Here is a 23,835-nt window from a genome sequence, read left to right as displayed (position 1 = left end):
CTTTCCCAGGGCTTCCAGATTGCATTATAAACCAACGAGCTGCCTGCTTTCCCACTGTAACACCAGGTACAAAGGAAACCATTTATTTGCTGAATGCTGTCTATGTGCACAGCATCCACTAATCATTTTACACGATCATCTCATTTGTCTTATGGAAGTGCTGTAGAATAAGCATTATATTTCTAACTTTACAAATACAGATGCAGAGTCTGAGGGGTGTTGAAAAGCTTATTGAAGTCCACCGAGTTTATAAATGACATCTCTAGGATTCTAATGCAATCTCCCATCTGACTGAAGAGCTGACTGTCCTCTGCTGTCCCAAACCCTTGATGCCCTGGTTAGCATCCAGTTTTGCATCCAGTACAAACATTTAACTCCTTTTTTAAATTTTATTTAATTAATTTATTCAGATTACAACTCAATTGTTATTTCATCACTTGCATCCTCCTGTTCCTCTCTCTCTCTCTCTCTCTCTCTCTCTCTCTCTCTCTCTCTCTCTCTCTCTCTCTCTCTCTCTCCTGCTTTCACCCTATTCCCCTCCCCTAGGTCTATGACTGAGGGGGACCTCCTCCCTCACTTTATGGTCATTGGCTATCAAGTCTCATCTTGGTAGCCTGCTTATTCTTTCTTTGAGTGCCACCAGGCCTCCTCACCAAGGGGAAGTCATCAAATATGGGGCACCAGAGTTCGTGTCAGAGTTGGTCCCTGCTCTCCACATAACTGTGGAGAATGTCTTACCAATACAGCCTGATTCTTACAAAATGTTCCTGAAAGGCTACCATAGATAAAGCCTAAGGGTCTCAGAGGAAGTGGATTTCTCCCCATATCGTCCATCTGCCCTGTGTCTTCCCAGACTCCTAAGGTCTAATGAGAAGCAAATTCCAGAAGGGTTATGGCCTCAAATAAGTAGCCAGCAATTATTCAGGTCACTCATAATGATGTCTGGGGGTCTTTCTGATACCCAGACAGAAAACTAAGTGAGGCCAGCTCAGAAGTCAGGCTCAGAATGTAATGTAAGTGCAATGATTTTGAGACGAAGGGGCCTAAGGTTATCCTCACCCACTCACTACACCTGCAGCTGCAGCAGAGGCCCGACTCCTACACAGACATGAAGCAGTAAGATGCAGACTGAAACAGTAACTAAACTTAACTGCCATGCCATCCGTGGTGGAAATCTTGCTTGATTGTGCCTTGCTCAAACAATAGTAACAACACTGGATTTAGACACAGGTGCTTCTTTCTCTTTGTAATGTGGATATATCTCTGTAAACTTGAGTGTTGGTTTCAAGCAAATCCTGTTTTCCCATCACCTGCCTTTATAAAATTAAGGACACTTTCTCTTGGTTCCAGAACCAGTGGCTCACATGGAAGGAGGCCTTCTATAGTTTTTCCAAATGGTTTTGAATCTGGATGTTCCTCTTTTAAGCCGGAAGCTCCATTTCAACTTCTCATGACATAGTTGTAAACCAGGGGAGCATTCAACCTCTTGGCTATGCCTTGAATCCGCACCTTCCTCTCCCTGACAAGCGGAGGTTCTGCTCTTCCTCCTGCCCTCTGCGCTCACTGCCTGGTGCAGGATGCTGGCAGCCACACTACACTCCATGACAGAAAGGCCCCTAGAACAGAGATCCTCTGATTCATCAGTCCGCATCACATATAGGAGGCAAATCAATAGTCCCATCCCATAACTTATTGCTCTTTTTGTGTGGTTCTAGGACTTGTACCTAAGATAGACCCAAGCTGCACCACTTGAGCTGTGATTTAATTACTTCTTCTTTTTTTTTTTTTTTTTTTTTTTTTTTTTACTTTTATTTTACTTCATTTGTTTGTTGGTGTGTGTGTGTTTGTTTTGAGGCTGGCTTTCACCAATTGCCAGGCTTTAAATTTACATTCTTGCTGCAGCCTCCTGAGCAGTTGGAATGGCAGACTCATCAGGCCTGGCTCCTGCCTTTATCAATTCCAAAACGTATCTTCCATGTTTCTTTCAAAAGGTAAAATGTTATCAGTGATAGTGCATCTATGGCAAATGGCTGCATTTTTTCACTCTTAGTAATATGTGAATATTGATGTACCTTTCCATCAGCACAAGAAAATATGATCATATTGTCATATTGGTACGTTAAAAAAATACCTAAAATCAATTGATTCCCAGCAGTGGGCAGCAATCTGCATGGTTTATTCTGTATACACAAATAAACAGAAACCTTTTCCCTTAAAACAATGCTGCTGCTGCTGCTGCTGCTGCTGCTGCTGCTGCTGCTGCTGCTGCTTTAGGCAATGAATTGCCAACTAAAACCATGTACACAAACCTAAGGTGCTATAGTAATCCACTCAATAAACATTTATTTAGCATTAGTAATATACCAATACGTTCCAGGCACTATTACTATAATAGGGACACAGCTAAAAAACAAAATGAAGCCCCAGATCTTATGAAGCATGCATATGTGTGAAGGCTGTGGAGGAATACAGGTGCCAACATACACAAAAACATCAGGCAGTGGCCAGTGGAAATAGAAATGATGTTCCAGTGGCTGGATGGGACAGTTAGGTTAGACTGCATGGTCAGGGGAGACTTTGCAGATTGAGCATCTGGGCCGAGACTACATGGTAAGGAGTTACGAGGCAGAACCTACAACCGGGGAATTCCTGAAATCTTGGGAGCACAGCGAACGAAAATTTCCAAAACTTGGTGAGTAAAGAAATAACTAAAAGCAGGAGGGCTAAAGGCTGGAGGGAAAGACAGGAGAGAACATACTTGACCATGTCCCCTGGAGGGGGAGACCTGGTGGCACTCAGAGGAAGGACAGCAGGTTGCCAAGAAGAGACTTGATACCCTATGAGCATATACAGGGGGAGGAAATCCCACTCAGAACAGTCATAGGGGAGGGGAAAATGGGAGGGAGGGAAGAATGGGAGAATACAAGGGATGGGATAACCATTGAGATGTAACAAGAATAAAATAATAAAAAATTTTTAAAAAAAGAAAGGAGAGAAAATACAGGAAATGACCATACGGAATGATCTCTCTCTCTCTCTCTCTCTCTCTCTCTCTCTCTCTCTCTCTCTCTCACACACACACACACACACACACACACACACACACACACACACACACACACTTTGAGAGCCATTGTAGAAAGGTGTACAAAAATGAGGGAACAAGTCACGCCAGGGTTTTGTCACCGTCCTGCATTACTATTTGTCTGAGACATCTCTTTTTTAAAAAGCCCAATGAAATAAGCAGCTTTGCCTTGAAGCTTCTGGGACACTCCCATGCATCCAGAGTTTGGCTTTGAGCTTATTCTCTCAGTGGGTGAGAAAATGCTCACCAACCCCCAAGAATATATTTCTCCAGCTAAGTCCCCCTGGGAAGCCCTGGCCCTCACTTCACTTGGCTACTCCCACTGTCAGTGCATCCAAGGATGAGAACTGAAGAAAGTAGGCTTTATACCCAACTGGAAGGAAGGAAGTAGAAGCTTCCCCTGCCTGCCCTCGCTCTCTTCCAGATACGTGAGGCACCTGTGTGCTGTGGCCACCTCCTGCTTGGGCCACAATCCAGTAGGGCTGCAAGGAAGCAAATCGTGTGGTTTTGTAGACATGTAATTCAGTTCATGTTTCACATAACCTCCAGACTCTCCTATCTGAGGAGATGCAAAGAGCACACATGTCCAGACTGCTGCCTTTGGCCTTGTCAACCAACAACACATCACTATGAAATTCCAAGTCTTTGAAGCCTTCCGCATGCTCCTTTGAACTCAGCGCCAATCACGATCAATACTTCCATTCGCTTTCCTATCACCTGGACTATACCAACCTGACTTCCTCCATCACCCCTATGCCTCCATTCTCTCTTCATGTACAACCTATTTTACTAAAGCACCACATGGAAGACACACACACACACATACACACACACACACACACACACACCAGAAACAGAGTAACAGCTCTAGGACTGAGCTTCCAGTAGGAAGGACTGAGAGAGAGATCTAGGGTCAGGGGTAGGAGCTAAGAAACAGGTAGAATACAGTTCTAACCCTCACTGTCGTCCGTTCACATACTCATCTCTGCCAAGATTTCATTCAAAATCATTTGCTTTTCAAAAAATAGATTTGAGGCCTTCTGAAATGAAATGCATGGATATATTTTATTTCGAACACAACCAATGCATAGTACACAGCTAACCTCTTTGAGCCTCAAGAGAAGAAGGCTTTCTCGTCCTCCTCCTGGGCACATCTGGGTCTGGACATTACTTATTGTGGGGAGCTATCCTGAGTGGTGTAGGATGTTAGTAGCAAGTTGGGCTCTACTCCACAGCTTCCAGGAGCAACCCCCGCCCCACACAGATGTGACAGACAAAATGTCCCCAGCCTCAATAAATGTTTCCTCAGGGGCAAAATCAATCACACTGAAAGTCACTGCTGTAGAATTGTTAAATATTTACCTGTCTTACAGGACTATTGCAGGCATTAAGAGAACTAATATATGAAAGTTGCTCCGTAACCTGCCACCTCTAGGATGTCTAGGAACCAGCTGATGTGCATCTTGACATAAATAAATAATTGTGCAGTCAATCCTGGGTGTGAGGAGGAAGCAGTCATGTGCCTCGGAAGCTGGGAGTGTTTATCTTTTTGTCTATCCCTTTAAATCTTTGTGATACTTTATCTTTGTCAACCAGCAGCCAGCCATCAATTATGCCAGGATGATACAAGTTCTAAAATCTAAAGTGTTTCCAACCCCACAACCCTGGATGTTAACTCCTGAGTACCCAAGATGAAAATGAAAAAAGAGAATGTATATTGATGGACTAAAGGGGACCAGATTTGCATATATTTGTGGGCTTATTCGTCCCTTTGTTTATTCAAATAACTGGCTTTGAGTGTCTGCTGTATAAAATACATTAGAGTTAATGGCTTAAGAAATAAGGATTAATGGAATACAGTCCCCAGGGCTGAGGCTCACTCAGTCTAAAGTAGGGGTCAGCATATTGCCCACAGCCTATTTTTATAAAGTTTTATGGGAACACGGCCATAGCCATTCCTTTATGTGTTGCCTATAGCTGCTTCTGCCCTCTCAGGGCAAAGGGAAATAGCTGTAATAGAAACTGTGTGGTCCACAAACTCTAAACTATTTTTTGTTAGCCATTTCACAGAAAAGGCTTCTAGAGGGAAGATAGGCACTAAAAACAAGCAGGTGTCATTCAATGCAAGGGACAGATCTTAGGAGACCAATTTAAATTTGAACAATCCCTATCCCTGTATAATGTCAGCTCCTGAAACCTCCAATGGCAGTAATGACAAAATAATACTGACTTTTACCAACACTGATTAAGATCCAGAGCTCTCCTCCCACTCCCAAAGAGGAGTCACTTATTTCTATGTTACTCACTACTCTTAACAGCCATGTCTCTGTGGTTGCTACAATTTGACTCCGCAGGATCATAAGAGCAGACATCATAACCACTATGCAAACTGCTCTCCACCATATCTTGCCTTTATGGTGATTAAGTTATGCAGTTACATCAAATCCACACCTTCTTCATCCATGGCCTCTTTTACAAACTTTTCAAAGAATCACTAGGACTCAAACTTACAGGCAAATGTTAGAATAAAGGGAAAGCTCCAGAGACAGAGGTGGTAAAATATAATGTCCTGCCTACATGTAAGACCCGACCCTAATTAACAAGTGCATATCAATAATAATTTTGTAGCCACATTTTACAACCCACAGGAACACCTCATCACCACCGCCCACAGCTCTGTTGAGTCCCAGGATGGCCACCCCTGAAGAGGTTGTCCATCAAAGAAAAAGGCTCGTTATCCTACCTTCCAGGATTGAGGTTCCAGTCCAATTCCTTGATATGGCCCGTTAGTCCTAAGAGACTCCAAAATAGCTGGACCGGGGCTTAATGGTGAATACGAGACTCTGGCTTTCTCTGGGTCAAACTTCACTAGCTCTTTTTTTTTTTTTTTAAGGCCACTACTTAGACAAGTGTGGCACGCTTTCCCAGCCTCCCACAGGAAACATCATGCCACTCCATCCTAACATTGTAATTGCAAACAACAGGTCAAGCTCCCAGAGACCCCACTCAGGAATACACTCGGGAATGTTCAATGTTGATCTCTTCTGGACCCTCAGCAACTTCCCTGGAAGCTTCTCAGTGTCTATTAGGAGTCAGGGAGCAAGGAAAAAGCCAAGCTGTTGGTAAGTGGGGTCTCCACCTGTGTTCCCATTATGTCTGCTGCACACGTGTCATTTAGACTCTGATGATAAAAAATAATATAAGATTCTGTTGCAAAGAAGCCTCATAGCACCCTGTAAGCCTCCGCTTATAGAAAACCAATCTCAACTCAAGTGCAATGACAAAGACTGAGTTTAAAATCGAATAGTCAGTCTATGACTAAACCCAGAGTCCAGGGTTCCTGGCTCCAGATGAAGGTTGACAGCTGTATGAAGGTTTGGTGCTTAGGGAGCAGTCACCACTGAGGTGAAGTTTAGCTTCCCTTGTGCTGCTTGTGGGATCTCAGTAAGTCTTTAATTTCTGCTAACTACACCTTCTTGGCACATAAAAAAGGCATAGCACTATGATGACTATTATATAAATGAGGACAAAGAATTCAATGAAACGTGAGCAAAGTGTCCAGTGTTATTAATCACCATAGTCATATTGTGGCTGTTCCGACATCATGGTCGCTCTCTTCCCAGCCTCTCCCCACTCCCCAGCTTACAGCGGGCTTACAGTAGCAGTTCATTAAAATGCCATCAAATTGGGAGAAAGGCCTCTTGCAGAGGGGTGCGAAACTAGAAAACTCTTGCCTTCCAGACCAACCTAGGACCATTACAAGTTGTCACAAGATTCTGGAACACTAGCGACCCTAAGTAGTAGCGTTGCTGCTATCACGTAAAGACAGCCTGCGAGATGCTATACAAATGCCCCCGCCCCCAGCCCTCGGCCAATCCTCCGCAATCATGCTAACACTACTTGGAAGGCAACAAATTCCATCCGCTGTTCTTACCCTAGCTCCACTCACCCTGCCTGCTCCCACCTCCCTTAAATAATGGCTGCGCAAATGCCTCTGAGACTGTCTTCAGCTAATTTCCTTCAAGACATGCAAGCTGCTAACGCTGGGAAGCACAGATAGTGTGCGCTAGCAAATATGGCCAAAATTAGATTAAAATAACCTCCTGATAAACAAATTACTCACCGAAAATAAATATTGGACTAGCAGTGGTCGAGATAACTAGAAGAACAGCACCACCACATGGCAAGAAGATAAACTACAGGAACGGCTGTCTACAACTCAGCCCACACAACCCACAAAGTCAGACTGGGTGCTGGGGGCGGGGGGGGGGGGGCAGGGGGGAAGGGAAAAGAGACGACCAGAATAAGTTGCAACCTTTTCATTTAAACTTTTTAAAAATCACTTTTGTACTTATGCAAAATACGTAAGTATTTGGCAGACAAGACTGGTCTTGAATCCAAGAATATAAAGAGGAATAGGCAAAATTGAATATGGTGTAATAGGAGCCTGTTCCCAGTTCCTGCTTGGTCCTGGATCTCAGGCGCTCATTCATCAGCCTGTCCTGATGCTCACCCTCCAAGCAGTAGACACAGGCTCCTCACTCACACCTTAGCAATCCAACATCTTTCGCTGGGTCCTATTCAAATGTTATGTGGAGTGGACATGTGATATTCTGACTTAAGTAATGCATACTCTTCCAAACTAGTCCTCCTGATACTTGGACACTATTTACTTAGCTTCCTTTCAACATTTGGTTGTACCTTCCTTGGATGTTGAATCTCTTCCTGGTGACGCATAGGGCTTAGCTAACTGGGACAAAGAGACTACCCAGAAAATCCTGAAGCCAGCTAGCTGAGTAAATTATCTAAACCTTCCAAACTTCAGTTACTGCACTTGTAAGATGGGGGTGGCAAAAGCTTCTTTTCAGGTTAAATATATACAGTGTCTGACATACTAAGAACTCAATAAATGGTGGGAATAAGTGTTGTCATTTTAAATCAGAATTTTGATGGATGTAGCTTGCTATGCTGCCTTCATATGAAGCCAATTGCTGCAGTCCATCCCTGTGTGACAAATACAAAAAAAAAAATCAATATTATTTTAAGAAGATTTTTGGTTCATCGGGTGAAGTCATGTAGAAGAGATATCAGGTTTATGAACATACCACAGTTACTAAGGCATAGTGGAAACAAATTCTAGGAAACTGGACTCCTTCCTTATCCAACATAAATAATTAACAGCATCTTTAATGTGGCCTGATATGAGGTATGAGGATGCAGTAAGAAGTCCAATCCTTGTGTGGGTGCCCAAAAAAGAAAACAGTCATATATGTTTATCTGCAGAACGATCATTGATTTCATCCTTCTATGTAAAGCAGTGATTCTCAATCTGTGAGTCATGCCCCCTTTGGGGGGGGCACATATCAGATATTTTAATATCATATATTTACATTATTCATAACAGCAGGAAAATTTCAGTTATGGAGTAGCAATGAGATAATTTTCTGCTTGGGGATCACTACAACGTGAGGAACTATACTAAAAGGTCACAACATTAAGAAAGTTGAGAACCATTTTATACTGTAAAGAGTTAGCAAGGAACCCAATGCTGGACAATGATGAGAGTTGGTGGTATTCAGACATGCCCTGACAGAGGCACGCGTGCTGAGATCTAAGAAGAGCTGTTTGAGCTGCCTCAGAGCTCTCCATGGTTCACCTCTTCTACCTACTTCTCAGTTTTCTCCTCTGGGAATGAGAGGGACAAGTTAAGTCAATAGTTTCCAGGATATTCCGGGTCCATACAGTTCTGACTATACCCATTAATTACCTTTTAAGGGATCTGTGAGAACTAAATGACACGGTTAAGCTCTCTCTACTCAGCAAACACACATGTTTGGAAAAGCATGATGGCCCATGCCTATAATCTCAACACTCAAGGGGCTGAGGGCTGAAGATCATGAGTTCAAGTCCAGCCTAGATACACAGTAAGTTCTAGGCCAGACTACTCTAAAGGAGTAAGACAAAGTATAAAAAGAAAGAAAAAGAAAAGTTATTTCACTCTACTTAACCATTCCATAGTGTGTCACATTTCACAACATCATCCACTACATGGTAAACATAGGCATTACTATAAAATAATCAAAGAATAAATAATAATTGGCTTGGGAAGGTTGATCAGTTGGTTGGTAAAGTGCTCACTTGGTAGGCATGAAGACCTAGTCCAAGTCAATCCCCGAAGCCACACCAAAATATTAGATGCAGTCATGAACATGCTTGTAATCCCAACACTGGGAAGGCAGAGACAACAGATCCCTGAGGCTCACTGGCCCCTTGGCAAGCTCTGGGTTGAGTAAGAGACTCTTTCAAACAAAACAACATGGATATAAACTAAAGAGCAGCTTATGAAGTTGATCTCTAGCCTCCACATACAAGTGAACTCACATACTTGTTCCTGTATGTACAGGGGGAAGGGAGGGAGGGAAGAAGGGAAGGAGGGGGAGAGAGGGAGGGAGGGAGGGAGTAAGAGAGAGAGAGAGAGAGACAGAGAGAGAGAGAGAGAGAGACAGAGAGAGAGAGAGAGAGAAATATTTTCAAAAATACAAGGAAAATTCAAGGTCTTTCCACCATGACAGTCTACCATCTTTAGTTTCATTGGGAAAACAGCAGAGGAAGCACAATGTCTGGAAAACCTGGAGTGCCGGGCTTGTCCAGGAAGGCCAGTGCTCCTGGAGGGAAGGTCACAGGCTATGTGGAAACATACCCATGAGTCCAAGGAAGGCTGCATTGATCTGCTGGTGCTTATTTATGATCATCAGGCGAAAGGGGCCACAGTGTCAACCATCTTCTAATGCACATATTCGTTCCGAGGAGATGCCAGCACTCCTAGCATTTTCAGTGAATCCTAAAATCAGCCGTCTTTGACATTTCAAAGCAGAACAGTCACTTGGCCACCATGTCCTCCAGCATTGCAAGCATAAGGCTACGGGGCATACCAGGCAGCTCGGTTTACAGGGTTTGCCCTTCCCTCCTCTCACTGCATGCAGCAACACTGCTGCAGGCTGCCCCCTGGGAGACAGGCAGACAGAGCATTAACTAGGAAGGGCTGTGGTGAGAAGTCGCATCTTCCTGCCAAACTTTCATTCATCCTCTTGTACATCCCTCCTTCCTTTCTTTTATCTTTCTCTTGCACTAAGGTCTCTCAGGCTCCTCCCATCCCTTAACTTCTGCAAACTGCCAGAGTCCTCTGAATGCTAATTCTCAAGTAGGGGAGAGGCGTGAAGTAGACTCCTCATTGCCTTCGTAAATTTAGGGCCTGAGCCAGAAGGTGTTTCTTTGTTGCAACATTATGACCTTTAAGTCTGGGCCGCAAGGTTAATACCCAGACATTACTGGAAGATTCATCCCTGGGGCCAGCACAAATCAACTACAATCCCATTGCTGTACCTCATTTCAAGGGCTGCCTCCATGGTCATAATTTTTCATAAAGGCATTCATGGCTAATGCTTATGGAAAGGAGGTTAAGAAACAGAAAGAAGGAGAGAGGGACTGTGGGGACAATGATGTCAGGGGAAGGTATGGAAGTTAGGGAGAAGGGCAGAGAGAGAGAGAGAGAGAGAGAGAAATGAGAGAAACAAAAGCTTAGTGCAAAGAGGGAGGGAAGGAGAGAGAGAGCAAGAGAGCAAAACAGAGAGAGCTCATAAGATGTTGTTTTGGCTTGTTAGAGGAAAACAGCATAAGCAATTGAAGTAGTGCGATTTCTTAATCAAAGCTTTATTAAATTTTGATAATAAAAAGCTAAGTGCTTTTGGATAGAACAGAACACAAAGAGGCAAGCTCTCGGCACAGGGACACTTAGTGGAGAGTCTGTGCATGCATGAGCATAGAGAGGAACTGATGTGAGGACCGATGTGGAATTTAGATCAGGCCATTCTAATCTAAAAGACAGAAACAAATGGACTCTCAAATGCGCAATGATTTTTTTCTCATTTGTAGTGTCAAATAGCTGAGACAATTGGACATGAGGTCTCAGAATTCTGAGCAAAAATTTGCCTGCCCTGGAATTGAAAGAGATTTGAGATGGCGTTTGCTTCATTTCTCTTCCAAACATCCACATCTCCTGGGCTGGCTTTTCCTCTAGCCTCTGTTTGATAAGGGAAAGAGGAGCCAAAGAAAAATAATAAACTCTCCCAAACGGGATCCAAAGTTCTTTCCTTTCCCTGCGCTATTGCTGTAGGCAGACCTCACGCCTCTCAGAACTCTGAGTCCTGGTGTTTCTGCCACTGGTGGGGATTGACTCCAGGCAGCCACAAATAAATAAGGGTCTGGACACCTCAGATTCCCAAGCATGCCATAGTATTGACCTTCATAGAAACACTGACTACCCGCAACCTGTAAATATTTTGCTGTCGTTTTGTTTAGACAAGCCAATGCCCTCTGTTGGTGATGCAGTTACTGAGATCTACTACAACTGCCAACATTTATACCTGCTGACAAGTAAGCATCAAGGCCTGAACAACCGCCACCCAAAAGAAGGATGCCTCTTATAGATCAAAGTCAGCATAAGCACTCCAGGGGGAGATGTGCCACATGCGGTTTTGAACTAGACAAAAATAAATCTAACTTCTTGCATTTAAGTTCAACTAGTAGGAAACTCACTCTTCAAGTTAAAGGGCATTCCATATTCCATGTTAAGGTTTGGCTACAACTGATATATAAACATCATAAGGGACTAGAAACACTCCATACACCCAAAGCCCTGCAGGAACTCTAGCCTACCTGCACTGGTGTCATCTAGGACCAGATACCCCATGCCACGTATACTTCGGTTAGGCTGGTAGTACAACAATTGCAACTCTCTGGCAGGCTGTGGTTGCTCTTACATGGCCCAACTTTGCCATCTAAGTGCAGCCTTCTTTTGTGCTGAGCTCACGTATGATCTCCGAACCTTTCCACCTACACACTACAGTCGCCTTCCTTATTTTAAGAGTTTCAAGATCTTTCCCAGCAGGTTCCCTTCCAAGGACTTTGTGAATGTTTGTAATGATGGTTTTCCTTCTCTGTGATAAATGCTGCTTTTAAATGCATATGGGTGATGCTTGATGCTGGGGAATCTTAGATCAGTTATGAAACATGAAAATGTTTATGAACTGCCAAGAAATGGTTATCTTGGGAAGGATCTTTTGAAATGTTGGGTGGATTTTAGCTCATGTGTGTACCCAAATATATACCGGTGGTTCAAGAAAGAAAGAAAGAAAGAAAGAAAGAACAGTTTTGATTCCCATAGAGTGGGGTGTGTCACCATATATAAACACAATGCCAGGTGCTAGTCCATAGAGTTCTGGGGTGTCACTAAATATTCCACAATGCATAGAACAGATCCCAAGAAGAATTAAATCAAAATGCCAATGGTGCCAAAGATAAGAGGTCCTGATATAAATGAAGGTTGTGTATTCAGTGGGAGAAAGAATATTAGAGAGTCTCTGACCCAACTGTTTTGTGGTATAAATAACAAAAGACCCAGGCAAAGACCCATATGGACAGCTCAGCAGCATTAGCAGACAGTGCCATATATCTTCCTAATGGGACAGTAAAGCCTGCTTTATATGAAGAAGACAGCAGGATTTCAGTTGCCTAACAGTCTATTAGTAAAGTAAACAGAGATTAGAACTACAAATGTAAAGACCACTGCTTCTATGAATGGATTGTTAGATTTAGGTTATAGGGAGCAATCCTGCTATTTCATGTGGGTAAATATCACAAATCAATCATTTAACTGTAATCAACAAATATGTACTTTCAGCCGTGTCTTGCTGATACAAGAAACACACAGATGAATAGAAATGACCTTTGTCCCTTAAAATCTCCTTCTGAGAGAAGGAAAAATAATCTCAGTTCAATGAAGTCAGCACGCTGAGGTAGGAAGCCATATGGGAACAGAAATCAGGGGCTTCTACACAGGAGGAAAGTCAGAGTCAGCTTCTAAAACAGTGGATCTCAAGCTGTGGGTTGTGACTTTGGGTGGCGGGGACGTCAACTGACCCTTTTATGAGAGTCACATATCAGACATTTACATAACGATTCTTAACAGTGACAAAATTACAATTGTGAAGTGGCAATGAAATAATTTTGTGGTTCAGGGTCACCACAATGTGAGGAGCTGTATTAAAGGGTCATGGTATTAGGAAGGCTGGGAATCACTTCCCTAAAAAAGAATATAAGTTAGAAAACTCAGAGCTGAGCCCCCTACCACTGCAGGCTCAGCTGACTCAGCTTGGCCAGTGCATGGAACACCTAGAAAAACAGCATGTGACTTAGTCCATTCATATTTACAAATATTATGGTCTTCTAGGCCAAGATCCTATGACCCTTATCACTAGAGCTGAGAAACAGCAGACGGCTTTCAGATTTTTTTTTCTGCACCATAGATGCATGTTGGAGGTAAGATGCCCTTCCTTAGTTCTCAGGGTTCCCTTCCCAGGAAGTGTCAAGTTTTCCATTGCCAAAGCTGGGCTGGGAGAACTCAGGAGAAAGCTACTGTCCCAAAGCATGATCCTCCTTGGCAGCCCAGTAAGCTTCCTTCACATTCCTCGTCCTCCATCCAACACCAAGAGTTTGAATGGACGATGGCACCATGTGCCATAATGAGAATCAAGAGGTTAAACCTATAATAATTCGACTCTGAAGAGCCAACAGCTCCTCTCCAGAACCCACAAGTAACATCTTTCTGTCTTAAGAACTCCAAGGCCTGCCTCTCTTCCCTTTCTAGTCTGCTTTCACTGCCTTCTACCTACCCCATGTTTTAAAGCTGTGTTTGTGGACAGACATCGATACTGTATGAAGTTCCAATCAACTAAATCAGGCTTCATTTTCTTCTTCAGTCTGTAAATGGAAGCACCATGCACTGTGACTCTTTCCTCCATGCTTCGGGTTGACAGAGATAGATGGTTGGTGGAGAAAGTGTTTTATTTTTATTTATTTATTTATAAGTTTTATTAAAGTTCACCTATTACCCACAGGCCCCAGGCTCCCTATAGAGAAACAAATATCACCATTGAAGAAGTTGGTTTCCAAATTAAAACAGACGAAGCAGTAAGGAGGGAGGAATAAAAACATTAAGCCAAGACTTCACTCCCAAGTGCACCATGCTGTCTATTATATTGCACACGTGAAATTGACTCCCAATGTAATTAGGCTAAGGCTATAAGGCAAAAAAAATCCTCACAATAATTCAGAACCTCCAAGCTACTTTTTTTTTCTTTTTTCTTTTTTTTTTTTTTTTTTTTTTTTTTTTTTTTTTTTTTTTTTTTTTGCAATCACTCTCATAGCCTAGGAAAGAAAGAACTTTTTAATAAAAGAAAAAACTTAGCAACATCTACATTGTCCAAGTAATTCCCAACACCCTACCTGCCCAAGTGTATAGAGTCATAGGCAACATTGAAAAGCAAATGCAAGCATCTGCTACCTACCCATTCATAGCCTTTTGTTCCACTGGACAGTCCCACAGGCTGGGATTTATTCTAGAATGCTTAACGGTTGCTTCCTCTGTCAGATGGAATTGAGGAGTCCCCAGGGCTACAATACACAACTTACTTCCCTTATAGGGACAGTTGTCATTGTCTTGGCTACTTTTCTTGTTGCTGTGATAAAATACTCTAACAAAAGCAACTCAAGGGAGAAAAGACTGATCTTGGCTCATAGTTCAAGGTACAGTTCATCATGGCAGAAAAACCAAGGCACCAGGAGCTTGAAGTAGCCAGCCATGTTACACACAGAGCCAAGAAGCAGAGAGCAAAAACTAAAGGAGGCCTACCAGGAAATGGTGGCATCCACTTTGACCAGGTCTCCCCACCTCAATTCATTCAGTCATGTTAATTAATCCCTCACATGCATGCCAAGAGAATGTCCTCCCAGGTGATTCTGGACTCTGTCCACTTGACAATCAACACTAAGAACTGTATATTTTAAGTGGACATGTCCACATGGAGGGAGATAAATCCACTCTTTCCTAGAGTCATCATAGTCCCTTCTTTCTCCAACAGACTTGGCACAGGGCTCTCTATTTTCTTCACAGGCCAAAAGGGAGCCATGGAACAAATGAATACCTATCTCAAAGATAAGGACAGGAAGAGATAACCCCTCTTTTAAAGAGATGCTTACTGGTGGGAGCTGGAGAGATGGCTCAGAGGTTAAGAGCACTGACTGCTATTCCAGAGGTCCTGAGTTCAAGTCCCAGCAACCACATGGTGGCTCATAACCATCTGTAATGGAATCTGACACCCTCTTCTGGCCTACAGGTGTATATGCAGGCAGAGCACTGTATACATAATAAATAAATAAATAAATCTTCAAATCTGAGAGAGAGAGAGAGAGAGAGAGAGAGAGAGAGAGAGAGAGAGAGAGAGAGAGAGATGCTTACTGGATTTCAGCAATGCTGCCAAAACTTCAGTGGCTGCCCTGGGGGAAAGAAAGAAAAGTGAAAGTCAGTGTTCAATGGTCTTTTTTTGTTAATCCACGGATCCCATAGGTAGTGTGTTCATCGATGCCACCTATCAGACTCATTATTAACCACAGAGAAGGCATTCTATTGATCTTCACTGACCATTAAAAAGGCATAAATGTAGAAATCACATTAAGTGAGGTGCCTATCTTCCAAATGGGTCTCAGAGGTCTCCTATGCTGCTGAAAACATCCTCTCCCCCCATGTTGCTTCCCACCTCCCACCAACTTCTTTGCATAGCATTCTTTTCTGTTAACTGCTGCTCCTAAGAGCCAGGGAGCTGCTCAGTTTCTTGATTGGTACCTGAAAACATGTGGAGACTCCAGAGTCCAGAGGGTGATTGGGAGGGAACCGGTGAGGAGGCACCCTGAACACAGCAGTTCAGTGCTAACTTCCTGAACCACTCATGCCTCTGGGGACACACTGGAAAACACATGGTCCCCCATGCACACATGCGCACACACAAACACACACACACACACACACACACACACACACACACACACACACACTGGGAGGAGAAGCTGTTTTCTTAGGATGGAAGACCCTTGCTAGAGACTTTCCTCCAACCACATTTGCTTCCTCCCTCAGAATTTCACAACCTCTGCAGTAAAACAACATACAGGAGAGTAAAAGCACCTCTTGTTGCACATCCTAGTGACCCTTCAGTTTGTCCCTGAAATCTGAGAGTACACAAAGCTCCGCTGCTGTCTGATGGGTTATCTCAGTTGAGGAATAAGCCAAGGGAAGCCGGATTAAAATTATAAAAATAGCAGGTTTACGGGCGAACTGAAGCTCCCAGGCAAGAGATGAACAGCATCTAAGGACAAAGCCAGAAGAAGTCGCACCTGGCTATGATGGTGATGGGCGGGGGGGAATGTTTGGGGGATCGGGGGAGCCGTTAAGGATTGCAAGTGAAGGAAGATGAAGAGTGTGCCACCTGCTAGATGCATCCAGGGGAATGGGATGGGGCATTCATAGGAATGCCAAGAATGTGCCCAGGCTTTCCTGGGTGGCTCCAGGGTTAGAGAAAGCTATGGGATTGAACAAACCTTGTGGGGAGGGGGAGAGCAACCAGAGATGCCTACTGGATACTATCCTTTGAGTGTATCCCCCAAAGCTTATTTTTTTGGGGTCTTAATCCATTTATCCACGGTATTTTGATATGAGGCTTTGGGGAAAGCAAGATTGAACTTACATGAGACAATGAGGGTAGGCTCCCAAAATGGCATCTGAGGTTTTGTTGGCCTTGTTACTCAGTGTGTCCATCTCTACCTGCAACCACTCATTTGCTGGGACCCAAAAAGAAATGTGGAATCTTCATGCTACCCCTCGCCTCTTAAGTTAGAATCCTATTCTAACAAATCCTCTTATGCACACTGAAGAGTATTAATAATGGATTTAGAGGATGTATCAAAGTGATTCCTAGAGACCTGGCTGGTGATCCAGTAGGGCAGGTGCCTTGCTGGATCATTCTCAATTCTTTCCTGTCTTGAATACTTTCCTTCTTTTCTCATCTGCACCCATGAAGTGAATTTGGCTGCTCTCCTCTTTCCTCTAGATACTGAGCTACTTCCACACCTGTTGATTCTGTTCTTGTCCCATCACAATGTAGTTCTGTCTATTGAAGAGCCTGGATTGTGTCAATCCCCATGGAACTAGAAGAGTAGGGTTGCAGAAGCCAAAATTCAAGTGGGGAAAAAAGAGGCAATGATGGATGAATGGGGAGTTTTCAGTGGAATCTGCCCACTGTCTTCTGACGTTCCCATGCTGGTTTTACTAAGTCGACTGTCTCCGCTGTGAGTTTACACTGAGAGCTAGGAGCCTTTTGCTCTCATAGGAATCCTGGAGGTTAGGAGATGCAGTTATACCTCAAGTATGTGATTTCTGTTTTATTTACTCTTAACTTTTTTCTGATTCCTTTGTCTTCTTAATACTGTTGACTCTTTTCAGTATTAGGCAACATACTGCAAAGAGCACTGTGAGGTAAGGAGTTGGCCGATAAAAGATTCTGTATGGAGGTAGGAAGAAAAGATTCCTGCCTTGGTTTGCAGGTCTGTTTGCACATATGTGTATGACCTAGGAGGGACAATCTAACCCCTCTGCCCATTTCCCCAATCTTCAGAGGTGATGGGAACATATCACTGCTTGGTGGTAAGCATAAATTTCTAGGGTCATATGTAATATCTCTATTCTCAAAAAAAGCAAATAGAATTCCTCCAAAAATTCATGTTGGGGTGTTCTCTAACCCAGTGTTTTCCTCAGTTTCATCTACTTTCTGTTACAAAAATAAAGTACAAAATACTTGGTAAGCTAAAAGCGCACAGGTTTATTTAGCTCATTGTGTTGGAGTCTGGTAAAGCTTAAGAGCATGGCCCAAGCATGTTCCTCTTATTAGGCAATGCCTTCTTGTTGCATAACAGCAAAGACCATTACCTAGCAAGACAGAAAAGCCAAAACAAGTTGGAAGAGAAGAACCAGTGTGTAAATCAGGAAAGATAAGGAATATCCAAGAAAGGCACTTAACTTAGTCCAGATCACCCGACAAGTCTACAGAGACAAACAACATAGCATGAAGAGAATATTCACCATGGGACAAGAAACAAGACCATAGGTTCAGGGGGCAGAATAGAGGTGAGGAGAAAGGATGGCCTAAAGGAAACTTAAGAGTCTTTACCAACAACCTCATATTTGTTGAGTTGACCAGAAATGTCAAATCTGTTCCCAGCCTGTTCCCTGACCTAATGAATCAGAATCCTGTGTTAGCAAGTCCTCATGTGCACATTAAAGCATGTTAATAAGTGAGCTGGTAATGGATCAGCGTGGGCTTGGCCATTCTCTAGTTGTTGACAGTGACATTAAAGATGACTGCAGATCATAATTCTTTAGATAGTACCAAATAGCATGATGATACAACAAATAAGCATCATCTCAGTGGTGACATTGTATGACCTGGCCTGTGCTGCAGTCAAATTGAAGCTGATTCCTGAGGCACCAGGGAAGATCTGTGGCTTTAAAGTGCAACAGATGGCAGTCATGGTTAAGGCCAAAGTCTAGTAGTATAAAAAAGTTGAATTATATTTGGCAACCTTGTAGAAAACATCTTTCCTACCTTGGTAATTATAAAATTCTGAATGAGAATCAATACCTATCATATCTCATCTCTGTCAACTTAAAACATCTATCTAAACATAAAAACACCCTAACCCCTAAACAGCTAACCCCAGACTGAAATATCTGGTCTTCAACCTCATCAGAGACTTGAGAAGGAACGAAATTTACCAAAACACCATGACTTTAATATTTATATAATCCCTGATTGTTTCATGGTTCTTTTTGCTGTATGTAATTTTTTATTTACATGTAATAATATAAATGTATATGCCAAAAAATAAAATAAAATCTTTAGAAGTGAAAATAAACATTAAAAAATTAAAAATATTGTTTATGTGTTATACAGTGATTGTGTTCAAATAAACATATAAAATATATTTAAAACTAGAATAAAGGTAAACAGTTGATAAAACAAAAAATGTAAAAGTCAAATTCAATTTTTTACAAAACGAGGCATCATTCATTTGTTTTTAACTAAAAAGTATAATGTCAGATGAACATTATTATTCAGGAAACAGAGTTACAAAATATAAAAGAAAGGAAAGAGCTGAGTGACTACTTAAATTTTTAGGCTGGGTAAATCTAAGGATAAAAAAGCCACTAACTGACTAAGATGGGAAGTAAGTCACATCTTAGAGAAAATAATGCCACTCATTTAGGACATGCTGAGTTCAAGATAAACTCCATGAAACTGGTCAGAACATTGCTGCAAGCATCCATCTACAATCCTAGAGGGCATTCGAACATGAAAATATTTATTTACTAATTTCTACAATAGCAACAATCATTTGTAACCATGGGAACAGATAATATCCTCAAGAAAATCCAACCAAAAGCAGAGGAGAGGATTAACACAAAAAACCATCATCCCCAAAGGAAGAAGACCCTGGAGAGGTGAGACAATACGCAGTCAAGAAAGGTAGTGGGAGCTTGCCAGAGGACAAGAGGAGCATATTTACCTTAGAAAACAAAAGTTGCTAGATTGCATAGGTCCAATGTTTTTGCAAACTTCAGTCTGTGACAAGGTCAATTTTATAGGTTTTTAAGTTCACTAGATTTATAATAAAATATATTGGAGCAGAATGTAATATATTAACTACCTAAAAAATTTTTGTCTTGTGTGTGTGTGTGTGTGTGTGTGTGTGTGTGTGTGTGTGTGTGTGTGTGTTGTTTCTTAGGAATGTGATACAAATGCTTTGCCTAAAAAGAAGTAGTGAAAGTGTTCTTTGTGGTGTAATGTTAATGTAAGATTTAAATAAGAACAAATTTCTAGAATAAACTAATGCTTAACTGAAAATATTCAATATTCCAATGGTTCCTGCCACATGGAATCCAAGAAGCTACATGAATGCTATCTAGAGGCTCTTTGGTTTTGGTCTTGTCACCAGGCAAGTGTGTGTAGCAACGGTCTGCTGCCTGAACAAGACTCTCCTGATCCATTTCCAAGCAACATGAAAAATGATAACACTCAGCAGAACTGAGACAAGTACTTTACTCAGCCAATGCCTACGCCAACAGAAAGTAACATTTAGTTGGGTTGGGTGTGGTAGCACAGCCTTGGAATAAGAGCACTTGAGAGGCTCAGAAGGGGGACCGTGAGTTCTAGGATAAACTGAGTTACATAGTGACCCTACCTCAAAACAGAAAAACATCAAATGCAAGGCAATAAGGCTTAAACAAATAAGAAATCTCAGCTACTTCCACTCGAAGAAACCAAGCCCCCTACCCTGGGCAAGTGAGCTGGGTCCCCGTGTTGTGTCCAGACTGTCTCCTTCTAGATGTAGACATCTAGCAGCCATCATTCTCATAGACCCACTGATTCTATGAAGGGACAGGGAAGACATTTTCCCTTAAGTTCATCATTCCTTACCACCATCTCATTTTGCCCTATGGGATGGAAAGATGCAAAAAACATCTCCCATCTATCATCCTCTGCATTCCTATCAATAAAAGGGCCATTTGGGAAATTTTTTGAAGAACGCTTTGATCCAAGAACTATACTACCACCCAAAGACAGAGAGGGACAACTTTTGTTCCACTCATTCTTTGAAGCGGGGCCCTCCAGTCAGGATTTGAGACACTATGGACACTCGCACTCTCCTCAGCAAAGGCTAAGGCTAAACTGTTGGCAACTGTGTAAATATCCTCTTGCCAAGCATTTACCAAAGAGCCACAGAGTTGTAACAATGCAGTTTACTTCTTCAGGTGGGAATAAATTTTCAGAGCCATTACAAGAGACTCTTTAATAATTGTCACCACTGCTTAGGGATCCTCCATAAGTGTCAAATGCGACGTGGCCTATGTTCATCAGCATACATCAGCTTTCTATTTTACAAGAATGACAGATGATGAAATTACTCAGTACAGGATAAATACTCCACCTAAGACCTGGCAACTAGCTAACAAGCAGCTTGCCAAGGTACCAATCACCTTCTGCCTCACTCTAAACCTAGTTCTCAGTTTTCTTCTACTTTCAACATAACTCCAGGTGTCCAAAATATGTCTCAGTGTAACTTCTGCATCATTCAGATGCGGGCTACAGTTTATGGCCAGATGACAGAAGCAAGATCCTGGAGTCAGTGTATAATGATAAAAGAAACCTGCCCAGCTGAGTCCACTGATTGACTCAGCTCTGTATATAACAACCACTGCATCCTGAGACATAGATAGTCAGTGGTAGTCATGGAGATAAAGACAGAGAGCTTCATTGGAGGCAGGTCTTGAATGTATTATTTGTTTTTCTGATAAGTGGTTACTGAGCATCACTACATACCAGAACAAACTGAAAAAGCAATTATTGCATTCAAAGAGTTTATAGTCTTAGGGAGTATTGTTAAAGAAATAATGACTAATAGTGCTTTTGCAAGGTGCACTAACTTAAGCATCTCTACTGTAATAACTGGTATTTTTTAAAGTAAGACAAGGGCTGGGAAGTTAAGGGCTCAGAAGTTAAAAGCAATTGTTGCCTGTGCAGATGACTCAAACTTGCTTCTCGATCCAACATAATGGCTAACTATCCATAACTCCAGTTCCAAGTGACCTATGAGGGCGCCAGGAACACACATGGTGTACACACTTAAGTAAAACACTCAAACACATAAAATAAATACATCTAAAGTGAAAAAGAAAGGTAAGGACAGGGTCAAAGAGATCATCTGTGCATGGGCGATCTGCAAATTTGGAGAGGGTGCCTAGGGTAGATGCATGAGGCGGTGACATGAACAGAACATGAGGAGAGGGAGGAGAAAAAAGTAACCACATAGACATCAAGAAGAATCCTGTGTCACCGTGAAAGGCTATCCTTCACAGACAAAAATCCATGCTAAACCCACAGACAGAGGCAGAGGGATTAGAACTAAGGATAAAATGAAACATAAGAATAAGTTAAATAACAGTTGGATAAAGCAGGTGGTCCTTTAAAGAAATTGAACACATTGCCATGAGCACAGACACCAGAATGCCAGCTGGTACATTCTCAGACCCTTGCCTAGCTTGAGAGGAAATAGAAGGGTAGAAAAATATAGTATACATGAGTACACACACACACACACACACACACACACACACGCCAGGTGACAAGAAAAATGGACAACACATGGCTTCAACTGCTCATCAATTTCAGGAAAGGAAAGAACTCACAGACAAAAACTGAGATGGATCCTGCATAATGGAAGAAAATAAAATCCATGCGCATGTGGTATCAAGGCTAAATCAGACACTGTGCCCAGCGTGGAGCGTTTCCATTTCTCTGGAATGGGAAAGGGAAAGAAACGCACTCACACATCCAGCTCTATCCAGATGCTGTCAGAGGCAGCTTGTGGGAACCATCATCAATCATTATAAATTGTTACAAAAACTGAAACCCTAAACCAGTGTGTAACACACATCAGGGAGAGGGACGGAGGATGGCTACTGTCTGACACAGAGATCTGCAGTGGATAAGCCCCACCCTAACAGGCTTGCCATATGCAAAGGCTCTGCAAAAGAAAGATGACTTAGAACTACTTCTGGGTTTGCAGGCAGCAGCAGGGTAGAGGCAGCCAATGGTCTGTGAGAATCCCCAGCACCAGAAGTAAAATCCTAATGTCTGGGAACAAACAAGCAGGCTAGAACTGCCATGGGCTCCCACACACAGGAGGGGAATGTGATTCTTAAATTAGCACTTAAGGTAAACAGCTTCAACTTCCTTAAATTATTCATAAAGAAAGATATACATTAAAGTGCAACTATAATCCTATGTATAATATGTATATATAAATGTATAATGTGCAAAGTCTATAATTAAGCATATATATGCAAAATAAACTTTTACAGAGCCTTGCTAAATGACTGTGGTAGAATCAGTGTTGTACCACTCTTAGCTGAATATAAATCTCAGAGTTAGTTCTAAAAGAGCTATGCTTTCCCTTTTAATGATGTCTGGTCAAATTGGGCAAAAGAACTCTCCACCATTATGTACCATGACTGTTCTTCCATTCTGGAAATAGAGGTCTTCATAAACCAGATGATAGGAGAAACTTTAAGAGAAAGATGTCCATCTTACTTGTTTAAAAGATGACCTTTATTACTAAGAAAGTCTAACTGTGCCTAGCCCCTCTGGGAACTGTAGGCAGAATGGACTGCCTGAAATCCCTGTGCATGCACCATGGTCTTGGTGCTGTTCCACAAGTTTGAACAAGAAGTCCTGCATTGTTCAGGGAGAGCTCAGGGAGTCCTGTGGAAGAATGAGAGGGAAGGATAGAAGGACTCGGAGGCAACAAGAATGCCGCAAGAAGACTAACAGAGTAACTAACTTAGACCAATAGATGGTCTTACAGAGATGGAAGCACCAGCCAAAGAGCAGGCATGGACAGGACCTAGGCACATATGAAACCAATGGGCAATTTGATCTTCATGTGGGTCTCCTAGTAAGTTAAGCAGGTGCTGTCTATGACATGGACCTGTTGCCTGCTTCCGATCACTTCGCCTTAACCAGACTGCCTTGCCTGGCCTCAGTATATGAGGAGACGCTCAGTCCTGATGCACCTTGATATGCTGGGGTAGATTAGAAGGGGGTCCCCTTTTCTGAGAACAAGGGGAAGGGAGATGGGGAAGTGGATGAGAGGGAGAGATTGAGAGAAGAGGATGGAGGGGCTATGAATAGGATGTAAAGTGAATATATAAATTAAAAATAGGAATAGGGTAAAAGTGGGAGGGAGGG

At 42.4% G+C, this 23,835-nt stretch overlaps 1 protein-coding gene across 1 annotated transcript in view; it reads right to left on the bottom strand.

The window, feature by feature from the left end:
* Positions 1-23,835, bottom strand: part of Agbl1 (AGBL carboxypeptidase 1) — a 623,278-nt gene that overhangs the window by 491,209 nt on the left and 108,234 nt on the right. The window contains exon 6 of the mRNA XM_051148740.1: positions 15,441-15,478. Coding sequence (XP_051004697.1) covers positions 15,441-15,478 — 38 coding nt within the window. The remainder of the gene's footprint in view (positions 1-15,440; positions 15,479-23,835) is intronic.

This window comes from Acomys russatus, chromosome 7, assembly GCF_903995435.1.
Source record: "Acomys russatus chromosome 7, mAcoRus1.1, whole genome shotgun sequence".
NCBI lineage: Eukaryota > Metazoa > Chordata > Mammalia > Rodentia > Muridae > Acomys > Acomys russatus.
The sequence above is the reverse complement of the archived record's forward strand: the minus strand, read 5'-3'. Positions and strand labels throughout refer to the sequence as shown.